The following is a 25,982-nucleotide window of genomic DNA, read 5'->3' as shown; positions in this document are numbered from 1 at the left end:
TGTAGCAGGATATACTGGCCATTAAAGGCCCGCTCCAACGTTAAAGGCCCTCGACTTTGGCTCAGGCCTTTAACGCTGGAGTGGGCCTTTAGTGGCGGGTAGAGCCCGCAATGGAGGGCGCTAAGGTTGTAATGGAGTACTCCTCTGCTCTATCCATGTGGTTGCTGCCTGAGGAAACCAATACATAAAATATTCTACCCTCAAATAAATGCATTTAGATGCCGTTATGTCTCATTATTTTCCTCTAGGAAAAACATATTTGCTCACAAAGCCTAATATATTTTACTATTCACACTCCATCCACCTGTTTAAACACATGACATTACCAATATTATGCCTGTGCAAAAATCACTTAGGTCCTGATTCATAAAGGTAAACTTACACCTTTGTGTAAGTTTAGAATTGTTGTCCAATAGGAAAGACCTGCGACGTACACAACACTGGCCCACATACGGCTGGGCTAACAACTTCCAAAGCAGCAACGAGAAAGGTGCTTAACAGGCCACATAGCTAATTCTTTTTCTCCAATTGTGAGACTACACTCCACATGAATTTAGAATTTCAGTTTTCTCTCTTTGGTGCTATGTAATTGAAGTTAGTTAGAGTTCAAAGCAAAGGTAATCAAATTGTGAATATCTTCTGGCTAAGGTAAGGTGCACATTCGGGAACTTACCTCTGGACTCAGGGATGATGGGGGAGGTGGGAGCGGTTATTTATGCATTTCAGCCTTGTGAGGTTGGCAGATTAAAAAACTTTTCCTATGTCACAGTCAGCCCTCTATATGACAACTTCCACCCTTGCATTGGGGATCCGCCTTAACACAATCATGTTACAGACAAGAGTTGCCGACTTAAGAACTAAGGAACCAGGTTGGAAACCTGAATCAGCTGAACATTCAGTGATTCTGGGCAAATCACTTAATCTCCCTATGCTTAAAGAAAATAAATACATCAATCCTTACGTAATGTAACTGGTGCTCATGTAAAATGATTCAATACCTTTGGGTCGAGTTTGCACTATATAAATCTGCAATAATATATACATATATAAACTCTGGCAGCCCAACCACTTCTTGTCATGCAAATCCTAGAAGTTCAACCACTGTTAGTCATGTAAACCTTGTGGGCACAGTTTAGTCACCTGCATGCACATGTCTCAATGCCACCATCGAGGTTTTGCCATCTGCCTTCATCTGGTGGTTTTATGTTCCATGTTGAACTTGCAGGAGCTGAGCGTATCCCATAAGATTGAAGGGCATGATATGTATTGTGTTGTAATTAGTGTTTGAAATTGAATTATAGGTGTAAGTACTCAGTGTCCCAGAGTAGCTGTGTGCAAGGGAGTAACCAGAAAATTAAAATACCCCCACTTTAAACTAATGCTGTGATGGCAGCAAGCAAGTGAGCCCTTCCTGCCCTAGAAGTGCTCCCTTGACTCTTCCATCCAAGCATCTATCTATTCAGCGTTTCACTGTTACATCGATCCACTGATATCCACTATTTAACCTTTACATTTTGTCACCCATTCTTTCTTTCATCCATCATTCAATCTTTCCCTATTCCATCCGTCCATTCACTCTGCCATCCATACACCCACCCTTCAGACATCCATACACTCTGCCCTCCATCCATCCATCCAGTCACTCTGCTATCCATTCACTCATCCATCCACTCTGCCATCATTTCACTCATCATTTCACCCATTCGTCCTTTGACTCTGCCATCCTTTCACCTATCTTTCTACCATCCATTTACTCTCCCACATTTGTCTTATCCATCCCCCATCCATTCACTCACCCACTTATTCATTCATCATCCCTTTATTTTGCCATTCATTCACTCACTCGTCCTTTCACCCATTCAATCACTCACTAATTTATCCATCCACTCATCCATCCTCCCTCCCTTGCATTCAATATTCCTTCCATCTTTCCCTTTTCTATTTACCCATCTTTCATTCTTCCTTGCTCTTCTATTAATGTTGTATTCTTCTACAGCATTAATTATGACCTGTTTTCTGCCAAGTAGCAGACAGAAGAGGCTTATAAAGAACCCCAACCCCTTCTGTAGCTGCTAAAGCAGGGGTTCACAACCTCCCTGGTTGTGTGCTATTGAGAAGTGCAGGTACACTATCATTATTAGTATTGGACGCCCACTGAGAAGGGCAGGTACTCTGCCTACTCAAATGAAAGCAGTGCAGGTACTCAGTATACCTGTGAGCACCTCCCCTTGGCACTCTTTCCTTCTGTGTATCACTTGGCAGCTCCGGTGTTAAAGCAAGATCATGCATATTCTTGAGTGGGCGGCCGCCTCAGCTTGTCAAAGTTGATACCTTGGATCCCTGCTATTGAAACTGCCAAAAGACCCATTGAACAGATCAGAGTTGGCAGGAAGATGCAGATTCCCCAGGCAGCTCATTCGGATCGCTAGCCGATTCAGCTCTGTAGCAACTCAACGGTCTTGGAACCTACTAACCTACCTTGCTGAAAATGTCTTTACTTTGAACATGTATTACAACATAGGCTGCAGATGGGGTACAGTGCAGATAGTAGACGCTGTCTTGCCAGTATTTTACCATCCTGTTCTATATTTTTATGTCAAGATCACCAACGCTAACAGGGAGAATGATCTGTGACTTCAGGTATTTTAACATTTTGGCTTTTAAATATTAAGTACCAGGTGCATGAAGAATTTTTTTAATTTTCTTTTATTTATTGTTTTCTATAGCGCAAACATGACCCTGCCTAGGGTATCAGAGTGCTTTACAGATGCATTTCAACAAACAAAACCTTATAAGTTACCAAGTCATTAGTGATTTACCATGACTAGATCAAAACATTAAGCTTCAAGGAAAACATATAAACATATATATATATATATATAAGTCATAAGTTAAGTTAACATGAATAGTTTAAAACATTAAGCTACAAGGAACACATATTTACAAGCCCATATATGGTTAATAAGCAGCTAGCGGAAGCAATAAAACAGTTTATAGGCAGTAGTTCCGCTATATGGACTTCTGGGAGAAATTTCCTCTTATAGAGCGATTTTGCTTCCTTTTTGAAAGTCGCGATGTATGGAATTCTTCTAATGTTAGGGGGAGTGCATTCCAGATTCTCGGAGCTGCCCCGGAGAACGCTCGGTCATAAGTTCTTTTCTTACAAAAACAAGCCGGTTTCAGTAGTGGGTTTGCGTGACTCCTGGAGAACCTGCACCCTCCTGATAGCGTGAGTTTCTGTGCTAGGTAAACTGGAGTTTTGTGGTGTAACGCTTTGTGCGTGATGCATGCCAACTTGAATTGAAATCTTCCTTCGAAGGGCAACCAGTTGAGTACTTTCAAGTGAGGGTAGATATGGTTGAATTCTTGGGATCCAGATACAAGTCTTGTGGCTGCATTAAGACATGCTTTCAGGGGGCTGTTAAGATGTTGGGGAGCACAGCCAAAGTAGTGCAACCATACTCAATCCTTGATATCACCAGTGCCTGAACTGCTGTTTTAAGATCTGTTTTATTTAGGAATGGTTTTAGTTTTCTCAGGTAGCTTCAATGGAAATGGGCGTTTTTTGCCATTGTGTTGATATGTGCTAACATGTTCAGGTTTTTGTCCAGAGTAATTCCCAGAGATTTGATAGAGTCGACAATCTTCAGAGTACACTTTAGAGCTGTGATAAGGTTGGACCATTCTACTATATTTGATTTGCTCCTCTGAGGTGTAATCAGTAGGAATTCGGTTTTCTGAGGGTTTAGCTTCAGATGGTTCATGGTTAGCCCTTGGAGGGTTCTCGTTAGTGCCTGGTTCATGGTCTTTATCTCTTCTGTCAATGCGACCTTGATGTTTAGCTGAGTGTCATCTGCGTACATGTGGAAAGAAATGTTCGCTTTTTGTAATATAACCGTGAGAGGTTCTACGTACAGATTAAATAGCGCCAGAGATAGTGTTGACCCTTACGGAACTCCGATTGTATTTCTGGTTGGGCCTGATAGGGTTTGGTTGACCATTAATTTTTGCAATCTATTCTCAAGAAAGGAACTAAACCATTTTGGAACTGTTTCCTCTAGCCCCATTTTGTTTTTCAACCGATCAAATATTTTGGCATGGTTTACCGTGTCGAAAGCCGACCACACGTCCAACAGGATTAGGAGACATATTTTGTTGTGGTCGAGAGCCAGTAAAGGTTCATCTACGATGTTCAGAATTGCTGTTTCTGTACTATGGTTTGGTCTGAAACCAGATTGGAAATCATTTAACAGATTGAAATCCGAAATATGAAGACTCAGTTGTTGTTGGACAACTTTTTCCAGTACTTTGGCTAGCATGGGAATGTTTGTTACTGGTCTGAAATTGTTAGGATCAGAGGGGTTCTCTGTTGGTTTTTTTAAGAGTGGAATGACTTGACCAGTTTTTGGGCAGGCCGGTATTTTGCCTTGTGACAATGAGGCATTTATGACCTTTGTCCATGACGGGATTAGCAGGTGGTTTATAGAAGAGCAACACTTTGCCGGTAAGGGATTGTTATAGTGGTTGTTAGGTTTAGTGGGCGACATGATCTTTGCAATGTCTAGTTCACTGACTGGCTTAAATCCTGACCATCGAGCATTGTTTTTTGGTTTTTATCATTCTTGTTGAACCTGTTGTTCATCTAAAGAAACCTTATCGCTTTCAATGTTTTGGGCTGCTTTTTTGAGTTCCCCCTCCAGTGAGTTAGCTTTGTCTGTAACGAAAACTGAGAAATCTTCACTATTTAAGATTGTTTTTGTAATGGCTGGTGCCGATTTGGCAGATTTATTAGATTGTTCTTTTAGTCGATCGAATAGTTTCCTTGGTCTGTTTACTGCATTGTCCAGTTCTTTCCTGAAAAAGTCTTTTTTTGATTTGAGACTGCTTTTATTATAGGCTTTCCTAGATTGTCTCAGTTGGGTTAAGTGGGGCGAAGAAGGGTGTTGTCGCCATTTACGTTCTGAAAGTCTCAGTGACCTTCTTTATTCATTAAGGGCACCATTGAACCACGGATTTCTGTCTTTGTCAGAGATCCTTTTTAGTTTTAGAGGTGCTATGTCCTCGATAATGCTTGACATTGTCTTGTCATAGTGCAACCTGAGGTCACTGACGTCAAACTTGCTCTTATGTGGCTGCAAATCTATTTCACAGCGAGTTGCTACGTTTTCCATATTGATTCCTCTAGTGTCCCGGGTCCATTTTTTGGGCTTAATAGATTGTGAGGATGATTTGGTTTTTATGAAGGGAATTTTGAATGTAATTATGTGGTGATCAGACCAATCGCAGGGGGTGATTACAATTTTCTCAATCGGCTTCTCTTTAGCTATGATCCCATCTAAGGTGGAACTTTTGGGGTGGGTAGGGAGATGACATCCTTGGACCAACAATTGCTCTTCCAGGAAGGCTTTAAAAAGGGTGATCTGACTGTCAGAATGATCCTCCCAGTGAAGATTGAAGTCTCCTAAGAAAATATTGTTAGACTGCAGATTAGAGTTGGTAGTGATGATTTCTATCATCTGGTCTATGAACTTGGTCTTTGTACCAGAGGGGTGGTAGAGTGCGTGGAGTTTACAGTTTTGGTTATCAGCCGATCTTAAAGACATGCCCAGATATTCACAAGACTCTAAGGGGTCAGAATGTATTTTTGTGATGGGAATGTCTGATCTGTGTATACAAGCAATGCCTCCTTCCATTCTGTCTCGTCTGTCCTGTCTCAAAATGCGGTAGTTCGGGGGGACTAACAGGTCTAAACATAGTGAGGACGTGTCAGAAAGCCATGTTTCTGTTAATATAGTTACATCAATTTCTTGGTTTAGTATGAGGTCCGCTATGTCAATAGCGTGTTTTTGTGCTGAACGACAGTTGAGTAGTATGCAACGAATGTGTCTCTGAGAATTGATCAATCTTTTCAGGCATTAATGACACATTCTTTAGGTTGCTAGCATTTAGCCTTTTATTGTTAGACTTAGTAGTTCTGCTAGCATTTGTTGGGATAGTTTGCATATAGTTTTCACCTATCTTAGTTTGAGAAGTGGGAGTAGGTTCATATGTAGACAGTCACAGAATGGATAATATCTCACTGTCTGTTAAATAGTTGAGTTGTGTACGGGGCGGTAAATTCCTTTTGACGCCGCCATTGGGGTGGAACTGCGTTTAACTTGTGCTTTATGAGTGGGATTCTGAAGAGCCTCCATTTTTTAAAGCCATTTTTCTGATAAGCACAGCAGGTTCTTCATATCTCTAATTGCGAAAAGCATGGCTTTGTAAGTCTTGCTGATTGCGAACTGAGATTTTCAAATTCTCTATTTGTATAAGGGGTTCTAATCTTTTCTGATTCTAATCTAAGTTGAGTAAAGGTGGGTGGTTGTGTGGGTGCCCCTATTGGAAGGCTAGTTTTGTATATCTCTGCTGGATCTGTGCATGTTTTTTTGTGACTGGAAACAGATCCGCAACTCCCTGTGTTGGTCACATGAGTGCCTCTCCAGTTATTCTGTTTAACTTGTGTTGTTTCCAATCTACTGACTATTCCCAGTAACGGGTTGAGATCAGTGTTAGGGGTAGGATGGGAGCTAGAGTCGAAGGGTGAGGTAACTAAGGATAGCTGTGTGTTGAAGCTCCTATCTTCTGACTTACTGGTTTCGTGATTCAATTGTTTGAGCTCATCATTGGTGGAGGTGCATTCTAACGCCATGTCATGATCTGTCTGTTGGAGTTCTATCGCACTGGCAATTTTAGTTGCGCTATTATTCAAAATATTGACTTCCTGATTAAACATTTGGGGCTCATCATTAGAGTTTATGCAAACTAGCGCACTGGCGCTTCCATTTGCACTAACCTGCAAATTACTGGCTTCCTGACTTAACGGTTGGGGCTCATCATTGGTGTTTATGCAATCTAGCGCCATTTTTTGATTAGTCTGTTGGGGATCTATCTCACTGCAGATATCAATCACAGCCAGTTGGTTCCCATGTGAGACGATGGCTTGAGAATTCTTATTAGGTTGGTTTCTTCTTGAGGTGGGGCTGCTGAGGACATCGTTTTTTAATATAGAGAAATATTCTTCAAAACGTTCCAGGTCTTTGTTGGTAGCTTGAATGAGAAATGTGCAGTTTTTATAACGCGTTATGTTTAATGTTGCTCTCAGTTTCCGAGAAGGTGTTATGAGCAACTTAGTTCCATAGGGAATGTTTTTTCGATTCCTGTATTTTCAGTGAGTTATTTAATGTATTTCTCCATTTAGCCATTTTAGTAGTGAAAAAAATAAAGCCGTTAATAATCACACCTTTTTTCAAGTTTAAAGATGGATCTAGTATGTGTGTTTCTGGATTAGTTCTGAGAAGATTATGTTTTAAAGTTTTGAAGGCATTTTTAGATACATTAGGAGGGTAAATTATTGAGTGTGAATTCCTTCCTTCCGGTTTTAGATAATGCCCTGACATAGTTGTGATTAAAAGATTTTGTATACTGAAGTGCTTCTGTAGGTAATGCAACTGTCCCTAGTTTCTTTGGCTGATATCAGAGTCAAAGTATTTGTCTGGAGTATAGCTTAAGATACGTGCCAGAAAGCTCAAGTTCTTAGACTTACTGTGGCCTACAGTCTGAACAAAAATGCGAAAGGTAGCAATGTTTTGGTCATGTTCTCGAACTTCACTTGGAAAAAAAAAGTATAAAACAAAATTTCAATTATTAGCAATGCTCTGCCCCCACCAAGATGGCTGCCAAGAGAGCATCAGTCTGGAATGAAGTCCTATGTCTCTGTTACTGAACCAGATTCCCTGAAATGCAGTCCTCTGTTACTTTCTACTCATCCAACTCAGAGAAGTAGTCCTCTGTTTTCTTCTATTCAATAGACCCAGTGTTGAAGTCCTCTGATACTTTCGGAGTGCAATAGTCCTATCTCTATTTTACTTCTTAACCATTTTTAACAGAGCCAATCAATCAATCAATCAGCCACCCGAAAATGGTGGCAGCGCTTCTTACATCCAGGACACAACACAACTGGGGACAGTCAGAGCCTGTGTGCAACCAGCTGAGCAAGGTGACAAAGTTTCTCATATCCTGGAGACAAAGTATCTCACATCCTGGAGACAATACATAGCAAATAATCAGTGCCTGTGTTTAGTGGTCCCTCGTAACCTCCCCGGATCACAGCCAGTCCCAAGTCAGAGTCTGAGCCTCAGTACAAACCAGCCCACTCGCCCCGAATCACTTGCCTCTCTCTTGCGCCACTCCTCAGGGGAATGTAAATGTAAATGTAGTCTATTTTGTAAAGAGCACAGCTTCCCCAACGGGGCGTCCCGGCGCTGTATTACACTGTGGAACCCTTCCTGGCTCTCCCTGTGAGAAGCCCCTCCTGGGCACTCCCAAGGTAAAGCCAGGCATCCCATTGTTGTAGGGCCCGTTGTGGAGATTAAGCAAGCTATTGCCCAGAGTTGCAGCGTGGGACCCATGATTAGAGTAGGCGTCGAGGCGAATATTATCGAGTCCGCGGACTTGAGCTCAAGACCCTGCAACGTCGGGACTTGAACCCTGGTCCCGGGCCTGATCTCTGCTTCAGAGTCTGCCGCTCTAACCAGTGAGCCACACTTCTCCCTGCCCTTGCGTGTCTCGCCACTCACAAAGGAGACACACCAATGCGCCTCACCATCGATTCTGCACATGATGGCCGCCTTTCACCAACCAGCCCCCTGCATCAGCGGAAACCACGGCAGGAAGCTGAATGTAGCTCTACAGCGCGACCAGGGCACCTCCCCTGCTGGTTCAGCGAAGCCCTGCTTTTACTATCGAGGGACGCGTAAGGAGGAGGGGTGCTCCAGCTCCCAGACAAGCTACTGTGGGGCTGAAGTCTCTAGGCACTGCCCTCCACCTCGCGCAGCAATGCCCGCCGCCACTTCCGCCGCTCAAAACAGAAAATGGAAATGAGCGGATTGGAGGGAGGCTATGAGGGAAGGATGCTCCCCTCCGCACTCAGCCCCTCGGCAGCAATTACGGCAGCACACTCCCAGGCACCCGCACTCCACAACGATACAAGGAACTTGCCTTCGGTCCCCTCCAATCCTCCAGGGCGGGAAGACCTGGCCAGCTCCAACAAAGGATCCCTCATCCGCTCCTCTCCCAATTACGGCATCACACTCCCAGGCACCCACATTCCATACTGATATCGAGTAACTTGCCTCCTGTCCCCTCCAATCCTCAGGACCTCCCCACAGATTCTCCACCGCAAGCGGGAAGACCGGCCAGTTCCAACGATGGATCAGCTCCAACGACGGATCCCTCATCCCCTCCGCTCCGTCCTCGCTCTGTGCCGTCCTTGCTCCGTGCCCACAGCGCAGACTGGACCAGCTCAGCCTCGGCAAGCGACTCTGCCTTCCATGAGATATCCACTTCACTCTTCGTCCGGGTGTTCGACTCCCTTCATGTAAGTGAAATAGCAATCCAGGTCCTTTTAAATATCAGTTTCTTTCTCACCAAGCCTGTTTCTTTTAAATACCAGTTACTTTCTCACCAACTCGGAACATAGAGGCTGACTGGGATATAATCACCATTTTGATCGCAAGCCTGCGGAGCTCATTCCCGGAGCTCCTCTCCGCTCTGTTCAGTACCCCCTTTTGGTAGCCTCTCACTTCGAATCTTTTAATACTTTTATCAGCCGCTTTTTGAAAGTCTACATCCCTAGAGCTGTTTATTTTTATGCATAGTAATTCTCCAAATGGAATACTGTTTATCAAATTTAAGGGATGACTACGTGCAGCATGTAACACGAATTGCCTGCTGTCAGCCTCCTGTATAAAACTGTGCAGATCTTGTTGTCACTTATAATACTTTTAGATCAAGAAAATTAACCCGTGTGGAGCTGATCTCACTGGTGAACCTAAGATTGATGTCATTTCTGTACAGGCATGCTATATATTGTTTGGCTGACTCTTCAGTCTCCTGCCAAATAATGAATAAGTCATCAATATATCTTCTCCAGCCTATTATCTTTTCAACCCACGCATCATAAGCATTTGACCAGGCCACCTGCTTCTTCCACCAGCCCACGAACAAGTTTGCATTGCTGGGGGCAAAGCAGGTGCCCATGGCTGTTCCTTGTGTTTGTATGTACAATTGGTCCTGGAAAATGAAGATATTGTTATGTAAGCAAAAACTGACAAATTCGGTTAGCATCTCACTATGTTCCATAAATTTCAGTGGGCATCCCTTCAAAAAGTATTTCACAGCCTCTAGTCCATCTTTGTGGGCTTGCTTTTATATAGGCTGGAAACATCCAGTACTATCATCAGGAAGTCTGTTTCCCATCCAATTCCCTCAATCTGCTTGAGAAAGTCCTTGGTGCCCCTGATGTACGATGTCAATTGGGATACAAAGGGAAACAAAAAGTAATCCATGTATGTGGGCATATTCTTGGTTAAACTTGCAATGGATAAAACTATTGGCCATCCCGCTGGATGGGTCTTGTTCTTATGTACCTTTGGTAAGCAATAAAGAGTCAGTAACCATGAATGCGGAGTTGCTAAAGACTGATATTCGAAATATGTGGGGGTGCAAGATATAGTTAGCTCAGTTAACTATAACTGCTGAACTTTTCTGGTTTTGTACGACTAAAACCTGAGCCTAACTACAACGGTAAAAAAAGCGAGGTTTTCCCTGTTAATTGTTTAAAAGCTACAGTCCAAACCGCTGAACGGGTTCACACCAAAATAGGCCAAAAGCTATATCTTGGTCCAGAAAGAGTACTTTTTTGTGATTTGGTGTGAATCTATTCATAGTTTCAGAGCAATTAATGCTAAAATATTTGTATATTTCATGTCGCTGAGGAACCCGGCAGATCTCCTGCTGAGATCTCATTGCCAGCCATCTTAGGACTTGGGACTCAGTTCTGAGTCCTGAAAAACCCAATAAAAAAGACATAGGAGACATGGTAGGAATACCTTAAACCCATAGGCCTGGTGGTGGTGTCCCAGAGCATCCCTGCCTAGGGTCAAAAATGTTTTTTTTTCTAAATTGTGCTGTGAATTCAAGGTAAAAAAGACCGCCTGGGTTGGGTAGTGCATAGATGATTTAGGGGAAGGGAGCAGATGACCCCCCTCCAGAGCCTAAAACAGTCACAGGGATCCCATTTTCCTGCACAAAAATAATTGTGCCCGTAACGCAGGGACCCTTGCACTATGATTTAAGGGTGCCTGCGTTGGTGCTAGGCAGAACACAGGGACAGAGTAGAAATGCTTCACATCATTGTAACTATTACGCATTAGCACCCTCTCCCTTTCACACAACGCATCTCAGCAAGTTTCCTTGCTGCATTGCCTGAAATAATAGTATATCTGCCGATTAGTTTTAAAGCATTGATAGGAGGTGGAGAATATGACTCTGGAGAAGAGGCTTATAAGAGTGAGTTAAGAGGGTGTTCTGATCTTTAGATAGTAGAGGGGACATTAGGCGGGAGGGCCGGGTAAGTGAGAGTCAAGATGGGGAGATGCAGTTGAATATGTGGGCACCAGATAAATATCATTACCCCTGTCTTAGGTATTTACTTGGTATGGAAAATACTTTGTATCCAACGTAGTTGCAAGACAAATTTTATATTACCTAAGGAATTCGTGTACCAGGCATTCACCTTCTGGAAATCCAATGCAACATTTTCCTAGGAAAAATTGCACTGTTTGCCACTCAAAAGAATTCTTCCGATCGCTGTGCATTGATGGAAATTCAGTCCTGTGTTTAACAATGGAAAAAATGTTTTCTATAAAAGAGGCATCCGTTTTCCTACCTGTGTGGAATTTGCCTAAGTCTCACAGGATTGTAATGAGAAGAAGCCTACTATGTACCCCCTTCAGTTCAATTCATTTCTAGGTAGTAATGGCCAAGAAATACACTACTCTGATTTGAAAGTCATATTGGCTTGCACATTATTGCATTGATTATCTAAGACACTGCAACCAACTACTTTTGATTCATGTGTAGTATGTCTGAGCAAAGCAAAATTCGTACAGACACATGGTGCCTGAGAAGTGAGCGACCGTCAGTTCAATGAATTCCTTTGGAGTTCTTGCTGAATAAGTAAGAGTTACTTTTTTTCAATTAATATTTTCCATAATGGGTATTCTTTTTTTAATTCATAAAGTTAATGTCTCCGTTTGTGTCCTGGATTCTGTAACTTATTTTTAAATATCTAAAATTCAAAATCAGAAACAATTTATAGAAGAACACAAGTATAATAGGGGCAAGACATTCTTACATTTTATTAACCTGTTCATTCACCGAATAAGGTACATTATTCTAAAACACCAGTTTGCCGAAAGAAAATAGTAGACCGTAGAAAAATACAAAGAAGGAAAAAAAATTCTCAGCATAAGATGCAACAAAATGAAAAACTAACTCTGTTCCTTTGTATATATTAGAGTTGGAAGCTCTTCCATAAATCACAAGCAGGGCCAGTGAAGCAGCTAGTTTTCAGATGTCAGATTGAGTAAGAATCTGCAGAAGTCCCTATACATACATCGTCCTGGTCCCACAGAAGAACGTAAAATGCTTATGAATGAAGAGAAACCTCATGATGCAAAACTAGGTTACCAGTAAATATTGTTTCACCTTCTGAATCACAACGTTTTCCCTGTTATCCATAAACAATGGATAAAGTAGCAAGCTAAACCCACATTTAAGTGGAGACGTTTTAATGCATGGGCAAAGTGGGCTCCGGCCCAGGGCCCCAGCCTTTCGGGGGGGGCGGAGAGGGGGGGCTTGATAGAGCCCACTCTTTTATTCAGAGAGTCTTGCCAGGCTGACCTTCTATAGTCCTTTAATAGATTTTTTAAATGCCGTTTTCATGCAACATTCATAAAAAAAGTTTTTTTTAGATCAAAACATGACTCACTTATGAGAAATGTGGGGGTGTCACAGAGATTATTTGTAGTAATATTAGTGAGCTGCTGCTGTGTTACAATACTGAAAATACATATCACCATCCCAGGATATTAGATGAAAATACATTTAGAATTTGAACGAGTGTGCGTGTGCACTGTCAGTGACCTGGTCAAAGAGGCCATAAAAGAGCTACAATTGGATCATAAATCAAAAGTTATCCCGAACAGGGGCCCCCAAAACACGTTTGGCCCAGTGCCCCCACAATCCTTAAGATGTCTAGCAACATCTTAAGAACCATTACACGAAACAAGTAATGGAGGGAAGCTTGTCTCACCAGAGTGTCTGATCTCAAGTCAGGATCAATGAAGTCATACATTTCAAAGATATAAACTGATCTTTAAGTGCGGGCAATGCAAGCATCTAGAACGGGAAGATTTTCCATCATAGCAAATAGGGTGGCTTTTCCACTGTTGAAAGAAGCATTAGGCTTACACGGTAGATGCCTATTAGCCGTCTTCTGGTAAAATTCCGTACACTTTTGTGGAATCAACTAATGACGATGGTCCTGAAAAAATATATCTAGGTAGGGAATTTGTGGTAAGTCATAACTGCATTCAAAGGAACATTGAATACAACTGAAATATAAAAACAGCGGTTGATGGACAGAATGCAGAACAATGTCATACATTCACCCCAGTACAGAGATCTGGGCCTAAATCCATCGTTTTTTTGCTCACCATGCCGTTCCAGTTTTAACCCAGCCATATGCAAATCAGTCTTGACCCTGTGCCTTGGGAACAGTCCAGCCCGAACTGCCAAGCCAGGTCCTTCCTGGACTGGAAACAAGCATCCTAGGACCTTTTTCAGGGTTTCACCCTTCTTCAGCCAGAAAAGCTTGATTTCAGTGGCATGGAGAGCACAGGATCCATGTCTGGGCATACCCGTCCCACTCGGGATGACAAATGCAAAAAACAACGGTTGATAGACAGAATGCAGAACAATGTCATACATTCACCCCAGTACAGAGATCGGGGCCTAAGTCCATTGTTTTTTTGCTCAACATGCCATTCCAGTTTGAACCCAGCCATATGCAAATAAGTTTTGACCCTGTGCCTCATGGAAACAGTCCAGCCTGAACTGCCAAACCAGGTCCTCCCTGGACTAGAAACAAGCATCCTAGGACCGGTTTCAGGGTTTCACCCCTCTTCAGCCAGAATAGCTTGAATCCAGTGGCATGGAGAGCACAGGACCCAGGTCTGGGCATACCCGTCCCACTCGGGGTGACAAAGGCAAAAACAACGGTTGATAGACCGAATGCAGAACAATGTCATACATTCACCCCAGTACAGAGATCTGGGCCTAAATCCATTGTTTATTTGTTCACCATGCCATTCTAGTTTGAACCTAGCCATATGCAAATAAGTCTTGACCCAGTGCCTCATGGGAACAGTCCAGCCCGAACTGCCAAACCAGGTCCTCCCTGGACTAGAAACAAGCATCCTAGGACCAGTTTCGGGGTTTCACCCCTCTTCAGCCAGAATAACTTGATTCCAGTGGCATGGAGAGCACTGGTCCCACGCCTGGGCATACCCGTCCCACTCAGGGTGACAAATGCAAAAGCAACGGTTGATGGACAGAAAGCAGAACAATGTCATACATTCACCCCAGTACAGAGATCTGGGCCTGAAAGCATTGTTTCTTTGCTCACCATGCCATTCCAGTTTGAACCCAGCCATATGCAAATCAGTCTTGACCCTGTGCCTCATGCGAACAGTCCAGCCTGAACTGCCAAGCCAGGTCCTCCCTGGACTGGAAACAAGCATTCTAGGACTGGTTTCGGGGTTTCACCCCTCTTCAGCCAGAATAGCTTAAATCCAGTGGCATGGGGTGCACAAGACCCAAGGGACCCACTGCTTTTTCGCCCTAAGTTGGCAGGGAATGCCCAGACATGGGTCCCATGCTCACTTTGCCACTGGATTCAAGATATCCTGGCTGATGAGGGTTATGAACTCGAAACCGGTCCCGGGATGCTTGTTTCCGGTCCAGGGAAGACATGGCTTGGCAGTTCGGGCTGGACTGTTCCCATGAGGCACAGGGTCAGATGATTTGCATATGGCCATGTCTGAACTGGGGTGGTGGAGTGAGTTAAAGAATGATGATGGATTAAACACAGAGCAGTTGACTGGGGGTGAGTGTTAGATTTGCTCAAGCGCTCTGTCCATCATCCCCTTTGGTATCACAACTGAAATATGGCCAGATAAAGAAGCTGTGATGTTTCTTGCAGGCAATTTCTTTAGTCTGCTTGATCTCCACTTGCAGTACCTCTTCCACTTTGAAGGCATACCATTATCTGTTAGAAGGGTATTTGATTTCCTTTGAAGGTTTTGCAGTCATCTGGAAAATTCAGCTCTCGAAATTGTAGGTGCTCAAGAGCCAGACAGTTAACCTCATTGATAGAGGAATCTCACTTGATATCCTGGAAGGAAGGTCAAGCCTGCACAGAAACCCTCTATATAGATGCATGGATAGCTACTGAAGATCTGGATAGCTGCACTGAAAGGGCCATTAGGAAGCCTTGAAAATAATTTTTGGCAGGCTACCTTACAGGCAAAGTGTTTATACAGTGCACAAACAGTAATAAAGTGGAAACCTAACTAAAGTAAAATCCCACACCAAGTAAGAAAAATAGAGTAAAACGTAATACATTATTTGACACAAAAACAACAAAAATCAAATCATTAGGACCAAAGATATGCAATTTCAAAGATTTAAGGTAAATATAGAACCTAAAAGCACAAAGCTCCACTCGCGGCTATCTGGTTGTGCAAGACCAGGTGAAAGTCACAAATTCAGACCGACCTGAACCTACCTTCTAAAGTCTAGCATGAAGAGTTCAATTTGCGTTGGAGGAAGCCACGATGAGCAGATATGGTCATATATCTAGAACAAAGAGCAAACTGGGTGTTGTGGACAGTCGTTGCTGTAGTGTGAAGATCTTGTTGGGTGCTGAAGATGGTCGTTGATGAATTTTTGCATTGGCGGTTACCGCGGGCTGTCGAGGCTGTAGCACAAAGTACAGATCTCATGTTGCCGGTCATCACTGGTGGTCACTGTAACGTAAATAATCAGATTCACCAAAGCTTGTGTTCAGCACAGGGGGCTAGATCGTGGTGCGAACATGCACGTTTGCGTTCACAAATAGCACAAAACCTCAGGATGCCATAACAAGGATCCAGTATCTGAGGAATTCCTCTTGGAAATCAAGAACTCACTCCAGCAGAGACCAGCAGGACTCAGGTAGGTTGGTCCAGTTACAGGTCCAGACAGGTCTAGTGCAGCAGGTCAGCTGGGCCATTGCAGGGAGTCCTCTGGGCCTGTTATGTTCATGTAGCTCAGAACAGCAGGTCATTCAGTTGACCCATGACGATGAAGAGTGCAGGCCCAGTCTTCCTTCCAAGCAACAGGGCAGGCCTCAATCAGCAGGGTAGCAAGGCATTTGTATTCTGTAGAATCCACAGGAACAGGTGTGTACTGAAGAGTGGGTCTCAGGTTCCTCTTTTTATACAGGTGCACACTTTGATGTTGTAGAAGCTTCTGGAGTCTCCCACCACAGAAATGTCTGGAATTTCCTGTCTCCCTGCCCAGTCTGTCTGAGGGCACAATAGGCTAGTGTGAAGTCCTTTGTGTGTGAGCTGAGCCAGCGCCTTTTAAGTAAAAGTGTGGTCAGTGACAGCTCCGCCTGCTTAGCAAGTCCAAGATGGCCCATCTTGCCAACATCCAGACCCTCCTTTGTGATACTGCCTAGGAGAAATGCCAATTGCCAACTACATCTAATTATGTGACCCAGGAACAAGCTGCATTCACCAAATGGTTAGGACAAGAAAGTGACAACTTGAAAAAAAAAGAAAAAGCAAAGGAATGATGGATTTAACCCAGATCTCTTGACTGGGGGTGAATGATTGATTTGTTCCATAGTCTGTCCCTCATTTGTGTGTCACCCTAAGTGTGCCGGGTATGCCCAACTGTGGGTCCTGGGCTTGTTGTGTCACGGATTCAAGCTAGCCTGGCTGATATGGGGTGATACCCTGAAACCGATCCTAGGATGCTTGTTTCTGGTCCAGGGAGGACCTGGCTTGGCAGTCCGGGCTGGACTGTTCCCATGAGGAGCAGGGTTGAGACTGATTTGCATATGGCTGCGTTTAAACTGGGGTGGCATGGTGAGCAAAAGAATGATGGCTTTAACCCAGATCTCTTGGGGGTGAATGTTTGATTTGTTCCACATTTTGTCCATCATTTGTGTCTCTTTAAACTTTCTAAATGTGTCATTTTCAGAACTGTGGCCTAAAATCTGACTTTACCATTAAAGAGGTTATTAAATTACAATTCCTCCAACACCAAACTATTCTACTCGCTCCCAATCACAACTTATCACTTATTAACTGTAATAAGGCAACCTAATGGTATCCCATGGGAGAGGCAGGCCTCGGAGTAGTGAAAAACAGATTTTTAAGTGTTTCACTACCAGGACATGTAAAACTTAAAAGTACACATCCAACTTTTTAAATACACTGCACCCTGTACAAAATGGTCTACATATATTGAAGTAAGACATAAAATGGTGGTGGTAAGTGGCAGAAGATACTAGGCATGAGGGACAATGTAATGAGGAATAGTGTCTTGAGAAGTTGGCATGATGAGCAGCACTGTCGACATATGATATCACAGTATTTATTTATTTTGATACTTTGTGCAGCCCCCCCCCCCCCTGCATTCCTATTAAGTGCCCCAGGGAGGTGGGGGTCTGCTATGGCATCCCCTGCATTTTTTTTAATTATGAATGTGCCCTGGGGGAGGCCATAGGTACTCCCCTGTATTTCTTCAGAGAAACAGTGTGCCTCGGGGAGGTGACGGTATATGGTGCTGCAGAGGGAGGCCAAGTGGGCCCCCCTATTTGTATGGTTTACTGCCCTAGGGAGATGGCGGACCCAAACGGCCGATGGTGGGGCATTGGGATAGACCAAAGAGGGGGTCCACATGAGACCTCCTCCTTCATGCCCCCAGGATTTGGCTCGCTCTGGGGCTTTACAAAAAAAGCTGCATAATTATCTGTATTTTGCCATAGATTTGCGAATCCACCCTTGAGTTTGCGGCGAAATTTGTATAAAAAATAAATGTTTTACCCCAGCAGGGTACCCGATGGCTGGGCTTTGGGATAGGCCAAAGATGGGGGCCCCATGAGCCCTCCTCCTACATGCCCCCAGGATTTAGCCCGCCCTGGGGCTTAACAGCAAAAGCTGCATAATTTTTTGGATTTTGCCTTAGATACACCCTTGAGTTTGCGGCAAAATTTGAGAAAAATATATATTTTTGACCCCAGCAGAGTGCCTGAAGGACTCCCTCCACCATATTTGGGAGGTCAGGATATTCCTACCCTGCCACCTTTTCTTTATATGTATCTTACCTACTATTGTCTCTTTGAAGAGCTCTAATTAGAGTGAAACAGGTGTCAGGAGTTGCTTTTATTCATTTCAGCTTGGCACTGTGCTAATCCTATGCTTAACCCCTTCCCTGTGGCGCTAATTCAGCCGTGGTGAAGGGATTTAATTAGGGAGCACCCCTTACATGCTCACGACGGCCCCTGCCATCCTACGTCACGCTGGGAGTGTGCTCATGCCGGCTGTGGGCCGTCCAAACTCCGCCCACTAATTAATTCTTCCACACAGGTGGGGAATTTGCGCTGCGCTGCGAAATTGGCGGCGTTTGGATAGCCCCCGGTCATCCTGAGCACACGCCCAGCTTGACGTAGGAAGGCCCGAGCACACAAGGGGTTAAAGACTTTGATAGAAAAGCAGATATTTGAGGTGAGCAGATCTAGAGTGTTGCTGGTGTTGAGGGTGCAGGAGCTACTTTCCACCTAAACTTGAGAGCTTCTTTTGTGTATATATATTGTATCTATATGCAATGATGTAATTGTTATAGTTTATATTATAGTTTTATATATATTTATAGAGTTATATATAGCTGTATATTATTATAGTACTTTTTCAATTTATTAAACTTATTTTAAAATTAAAATTAAAGGTTTAAACTTATGGTAAAAAGTTCAAAATTATCTAACTTATTTTTAAATATAACGTTCAATAAAATATAAAGTATCAAATAAAAACAAAAAGATTGCAAAGGATGAGAATTATTTAAAAATATTATTTGGAATTAAATTAAATATCCTTTAACTTATTAATACATATTTATGAGGTAATGGAACATTTTCTTTTATTAATTCTAGGTCTGTAATAAATATTTTAAATTATTTTACAATTATATCTTACAATTAAATATTTTAAATGTTTTTTGTTAAATAATAAACTTTAATATTTTTCCTAAATACTTTCCTGTGGGAAGATCCATGCCACTGTGGCGGAGATTTCCACCTATGTGTGAAAAGTTAGTAACTTTACACTTGTAAATTCAGTCTTATATTCCTCCACTCCCTGTACGGAGGTGATGAGACGTGTTACACCTAGGTGTACATTTGCACTCGGAAATGGTGAATTGCAAAACAGTGAAGACTTTTACACCTAGGTGTAGTAATAAATCTTTACCTTTGTGAATTAGTGCCAGGTGTGTACTTTACCATGATGATGTCTAAAAAATATATATTCCTTTGCTGAAGTTTGCAATATGTAGGTGCTCACAATGGATGTCATTTAGGAGCTGCAACCTCTTATTTAGCCTTTGGTAACCCTGAGATATGCTATTCCTATTCTCAGGGGTCATGAAGGCAATAAAAGATGCATTAGGCTAACCCTTCAGCAGTGAACTGGAGACTTTTGAGGAGCTAAGGACGGGAAAAGAGGTCAATCAAGTGATAGATTTACATAGACTTGATCTTAATGAAAGAGCATTTGCATATTCATTGATTGAACTGCAAAATAGACTTGGATTTGGCCTCAAAGACCATCAGTGAGAATCGACAGCCCAGCCAGTTGCTTAAATAACCTAACAATACTTTCTTATCTTATACAGAGAATGAAGAAATGTATTCAACACGGGACACAGCATTACAGACGTCAACATTTGCATCCAAGGAAGGAGACAGCACTGAAGCTGAGGTCCTGAAGAGGATCTTGTTGGAGATGCTAAAAATAAGGCAGATGATGAACACCACTAAGAAAGAAGAAAGGAAATCTGAATGGTTTATGGTTGCTTTTGTTTTGGACAGGTTCTTCTTGGTACTGTATGTGCTTACAGTTTTGACTATGCTATGTGTTGTTCTTATTGTATGGTCAGGATAAAACGCCTGCTGCATATTATGTATGCATCAATGTGCAGGAGCTATGTAATCATAAAATAATATAGTTACCAGATTGCATCCTGCATGCACGGAAAGCCAGAATACAAGTGCACGCAGTGCTTACTCAGCCACATTATCATATATCTTGAATGCATGGTGAATACATTGAAAGGTTAAGTGATCAGTGTATTACTCTATACACATATCTTACGTTGGCAAAGGCTGGATCTGGATATTTCAAAGCCAAATGTTTTGCAAATACATTTAATATCTATCTTTATAGTGACATGAAGATGAAGATGTGAAATCTAGGTAGATACGTTTTTTTCCTAGCTCTGATTTCTTACCCATTGGTTGTTCATAATGTGATATAACTAAGCTTTTGCTTTATGGTCAACTCTTCTTAGAGGCTCATTGTCCCAGGATTGTAGGAAAGGTTTCTTCCAAATTTTTCAAATTTCTCTACTTTTCTTTGCTAGCATGATGTTAAGAATAGCACACTGCCAAACAGGTGGAGGCTTTATTATTAGTAGGAAAGAAGTAGTCACAGCAGGCACACAAAAAATTAATAGACCTACGAATCCTTCCACAAAGTTGAAAATACTTCTAGATTACCAATTATCAGCTTCAGAGTAAGTCATAGCCCACGATGACCAGATACAAAAATATAGATGAACCAAATTTCTCAGAGTTTGGCAACCAATCTAACTGATAATATATATTTCAACAACAGGAAGCGGGGACCAAATGATGATTAGATTAACCATGAAAAGCCTAAGGAGTCTCCAAGTTATATTTGATCATTAATCCCAGACCAAGAAGCCTGGAAGCTCAGTGGATCTCACAACACCTTTAAACAGCTAGTCAACAAATCAGTCAGATCTATGTCGTTAATCGAGGATAAAGCAAGTCTAGCAATCCGGGCCCATGGCTGGACAGTTATCCAAAGTTATACAAGCAGCCACTGCCAAAGCTATTTAGGAGTCGGGTTCACTAGGCGCACAAAGGAGAAGTTCCTACGCTTACGGCAGGGCCAACTTCCAGTACAAAACCATCTCCCCCCATGGAAAAGGCCCGTAAAAAACAATCAACTGCCGAGTATATGGGAACGCAAAAGAAGACATCCTGCACCTAATATGTACCTGCAAAGGTCTGGAACGGAGCGCAGGTCCCACCTAAAACAGCACTTCAACAGGCTGGGAATAAGAACACGCCGGCAGGCGGTAAAGGCTTGCCTTGATGGAAAGAACATTTAGCTATCAAGCCATGTTGTCAAATTCTTGAAGGAAGCAGAAAAGAAACAAGATTGACAGAGGGCAGACACAGGATGACGACAACTTAAGAAGCGAAACTCAAACGGTCATTGAAAAGGGATTAATCAGACGATATAGGTAACGGACTGTCTCCCGAAGGTAAACTAGCACACAATAAAACAGTAGGGGGTCGAAACGAACTAACAGAATTTGTAGAAAAAACACGCTTCTTTACGTTTGTAACATACACCACAGTTCGGTTAAGACCCAGGGGCAATATAAGTGACTCACCTTATTTTAATTCTACGCTCAGCCCGAAAGAAACACAAATTCTTGTATTAATTACTATTCTTTTATATGAAGTCATTCTCATTTTTATGTCTTTTACAACAATTGTATTTAACTAATGTTTTAATATGCTAATATTTGCAATGGTTTTAATTAACTAAGCAATAAAGATTTACTTACTTAATCCCAGACCATTGTTCGAATCCTCCAAATCTTGATGCTCCTTCCTTTTGTGCCTACCTATTTTTTCAGCATTCTCCAATTCAGACAGATTCTCTCACAAATGTGTGTTATTCTCCTTTTTTGAGTATACCTTTAGTTATATTTCTTCTTTTCCTTTGGTTGAAATATCCTTCTCATTCCTCTACAGTTTTCAATTCTAAGTATCACACACAACAATTATTGTCACTATTAGTTTTGTTTGTTGTAACCTGAGTATGTGCAAGCGCATATGAGAGTCAATCATAAAATTTCACATTCCAAATTGCACTTCCCTAATTTTTCTCTTAATGTACCCACTACATAGACATCCTACAAACTTAGCAGTTTAATTGTATCTCCTTCTATAAGCAATGTTTCTCAATTCTGATTCGATATAGATCATTTTTGTACAACACCAAAGGTAGAGAAGACCTCACCAACTCACTTTTTATGACTTGTCTCACTCCCTCTCTACCATTTTCCTTGGCTTTTAGCAGCTTGTAAACATGGTTTCAGAGGATGATGATCACAGATCACACAGGGATGCAACTTTTTGCATGAAATAGTACTTTAATCTGGGGGAATATGAAAACATTCCACATTATGAGATTTTTGCATGGAAGATATGGAGTTATTGAGGTTGTCATGTTGAGTATTGGAGACAGCTTAAATATGGATATGACGTTTTGAGCTCAATAATTCACTTGTCTGGGAGAATGTGGCAATGTTATCTGATATCAGAATCTTTGCAACAGGTTTGACGATGAGCGTTGCTGTTATCTACTTCTGAGTTGATAATGTAAGTCAGCATACAATTTAATGTTTAACTGGATAAACATGTAATTCATTGTACGGAAATAGCTTCCAGAACTGACCTACAATTACCATGTGAAGATGCCTTGGGTACTACATTTTCCCAATTCCAAAAATGCAAAGTCATTATGAAATTTACCCAAGTGTGAGTCATACCCAGGCCCACAATAAAGTCCTTTGATTACTGTAAACAAAGAATGTCGTTGGGTGCATGTTTCTGCATGAAAGATCTACTCTTTACAGAAGGAAAAGAACAATGTTTCGGTGGAGAACTGGTAACCGAGAGATAAGTAAGACTAGGAAGTGTGCTCCCCAACCCCCGCTGGGAGACTGGGTTAGTCCAATTAACATTGTAATACATACTTATTCTGTATACACTATAGGCCACATCATAAGTGGCCTTAGTCATTTCAAAGGTGTTAGTGCTACAGTTAGAGTTATTGTCCTTGTAGGAAATAGGTGGTCTGTAGAATCTCGGCTTTCAGCAGCTAAACTCACTAGGCGATATTCTGGGGGGAAATAAGTTATTAGAATGAGCTATTTCTCCATTTTAATGAATCTCTTGCTTTTACTAACAATACTTCTTCCTTTCATCCTCAAGTGATCTCCCATACACGTAAAATATTAATACCTCTTCTTCCGTCCTCTTATCCTGCTTCTACCTTGTTAGATCAACAACCTATTTGGCATAATCACTTATTACGTATCAATGGCCGTACCATTTATTGGAAAACACGGAAACTCAAAGGTTTACTCTGGATTTCACAACTGGTATCTAATACCCTTCCTTTATCCTTCTCAGATCTTCGATTAAAATTTTCTTTACCCTCTTCCTGTAAATCTCAATATGACTCACTCCTTCCTCCTCTCTTACAATATCTTCTTTCCTTATCACCTAGCCCTAATATTCCTACAAGATGTTCCAATCTTTTTCCTTTATTGTCTATTACTACATTGGCAGTATCCTCGTATCCGGTAAACCACCACCGGCGGCAGATCCTTCTCCTACGTCGCCACCAAGACCTGGAACGCTCTCCCCACCAGCCTACGACAGACTCAGGACCTGCTGGCCTTCAGAAAACTCCTCAAGACCTGGCTCTTCGATCAGCAGCACCCCCCCTACCCCCCTCAGTGCCTTGGGACCCTCACGGGTATGTAGCGCGCGTTATAAATACAGTGATTTATTGATTGATTTATAGAACTTTGTTTTTCTCCTCTGACAGGGCCAAAGGGAAATCTGAATTGGCCTGGGAAAAAGATCTTGCAGAATGTTGGTCTATTCCATTTTGGGACAAAGTATGGTTAGAAATCATAAAACCTCAAGAGCAGCTAAAACATCTCAGACTCTGTATTTTATCTACAAACGCCTTCTTTTCACCCCAATGAAACTAGCCTCTTTTTCCACAGACCTTTCCTCAGCCTGTTGGTCATGTAAAGGCACTTCAGCTGATTTAAAGCATGTGCTTTTTGATTATCCCTCCCTCTCCCGTTTTGGCTTCTAGTTTGGTCCTAAATTACTAAAATTTTCAATACCCAAATCCCTTTTTCCATTTCCAACATCTTTTTAGGCTCCTTATCACCTTCCTGGCCACACCCAACTCCCAACCCCTCATTGATTGACTTGTTATTAGCGATAGCCCTACACTTAATAACTTCTAATTGGAAACAAGCTGACAAAGTTACTTTTAGAGCTTGGTGGAATGCTGTTTGTTTCCATCATAGATTAGATACAAGCAATGTCACTCCTATATCTTTATCCATTAAAAGAGACCTTTTATGGCTCACTCTATCCTCCTACCTAATGGATTTAGCTTCAGCTTCTACTACTTTAGTTAATACTCCGGACGAAGTTAGGAAACCTCCATAAATCCTCTGTTGTCTTTTTTACCTTACATTCTAGATGTATATATATATATATATATATATATATATATATATATATATATATATATGTCAAACAATTCCCACCACTTCCGTGTTCCGGCGAAGAAGGAACTCAGACCACCACAGCAGATCAGGCGAGATATGTTTTTATTTGCGTTCTTCTCACAGCCTGCAACGACGCGTTTCGGGCTTCACGAGCCCTTGATCACATATATATCTATACTACTATAATAAGGGAGAAACTTTCAGGCTTTGAGGCGGGTGAACTCCGGAACCACTGCGCCAATCTAAACACCCGATACACTGTCGAAATCGTCAGGGTGTGTAGATGGTTATAGGCTATATAAAGTTTAAAAATAAACCTTATTTAAAAAATGTATTAAAAAAAAGTAGTCCCCCCAAAGTAGCGCCGGCCGCGACATGCGTGCTCACGTCGAGGAGCGGCGTCAGAGCGGCGTCAGAGGAGCAGCGGACATGGCGTGGGGGAGGAGCGGTCACGTGAGGAGCAGCGGATAGGCCAGCGGCGGTGCGACCAGCGGAGAGGCGGACATGGCGCGGGGAAGGAGCGGCGGCGGACAGGCGGTGAGGAGCTGTCAACTCAGGAGCGGCGGCTGAGGTAAGCAGGCGGGTGTTGGGCCAGGCGGGGGACGGGGAGTTACAAAAGGCAATGTCGGGGCAGGCGGGGGTCGGGGAAGGAGGGGGACGGGGACTAACACCTCCATAGACTCAGGCCAGGCGAGGGTCGGGCCAGGCGGCAGGCAGGGGACGGGGCGGGCGGGGGCACGGGCTGCTGGGCAATGTCGGGGCAGGCGGGGGTAGGGGGAAGCCTGAAAGCTCCCGGACAAGGTCGGGCTGGGCTGCTAGTGTGTGTGTGTGTGTGTGAATATATATATATATATATATATATATATATATATATATATATATATATATATTTTATATTACTCCTTTTTCCTTTTCAAATATTCTATTTCAGAGTTTAGGCTTTATAGTATACGTATCGATATTTTTGTTGGTGAATCAGAATTACGATTCAGGTAATACTCTTACTTGTACTGTTTCTTGGTTTTTTTTTATGATACCCCCCCCCCCCTTTTTTCTTTCTTTCTCTTTCCCTCTCTCTCCCTTCTCATTTATTAGTTATGGATTGTAATTTGTTTTTATAATGTACAATATTATCTTTTCATTGTAGTTTCTCTTCTATGATATTTCTTTCTATGTATGTTATAATCTCTCTTTCAACAAACTTTAAACTTAAAAAAAAAGAATGATCAATTTCTAAATTTCTGATATGGCTCTCAGACCCGCCTAAAAATCCCTATTAACTCCATTCCCCACAGCAACGTGTACCCCCAGTGTTGGTAGGCAGATTTAAAGGGTCCTGC

The 25,982-nt window shown here is 42.4% G+C and overlaps 1 protein-coding gene across 1 annotated transcript in view; it reads left to right on the top strand.

Annotated features, from left to right (window-relative positions):
* LOC144798348 (5-hydroxytryptamine receptor 3A-like) overlaps nucleotides 1-21,888 on the top strand; it is a 431,839-nt gene extending 409,951 nt beyond the window's left edge. Inside the window, exon 9 of the mRNA XM_078669182.1 lies at nucleotides 19,891-21,888. Within this exon, the coding sequence (XP_078525308.1) occupies nucleotides 19,891-20,159 (269 nt within the window). The 3' untranslated portion in view covers nucleotides 20,160-21,888. The remainder of the gene's footprint in view (nucleotides 1-19,890) is intronic.
* The last annotated feature ends 4,094 nt before the right edge of the window (nucleotides 21,889-25,982 follow it).

This window comes from Lissotriton helveticus, chromosome 12, assembly GCF_964261635.1.
Source record: "Lissotriton helveticus chromosome 12, aLisHel1.1, whole genome shotgun sequence".
In the NCBI taxonomy this organism is placed as follows: Eukaryota; Metazoa; Chordata; class Amphibia; order Caudata; family Salamandridae; genus Lissotriton; species Lissotriton helveticus.
The sequence above is the reverse complement of the archived record's forward strand: the minus strand, read 5'-3'. Positions and strand labels throughout refer to the sequence as shown.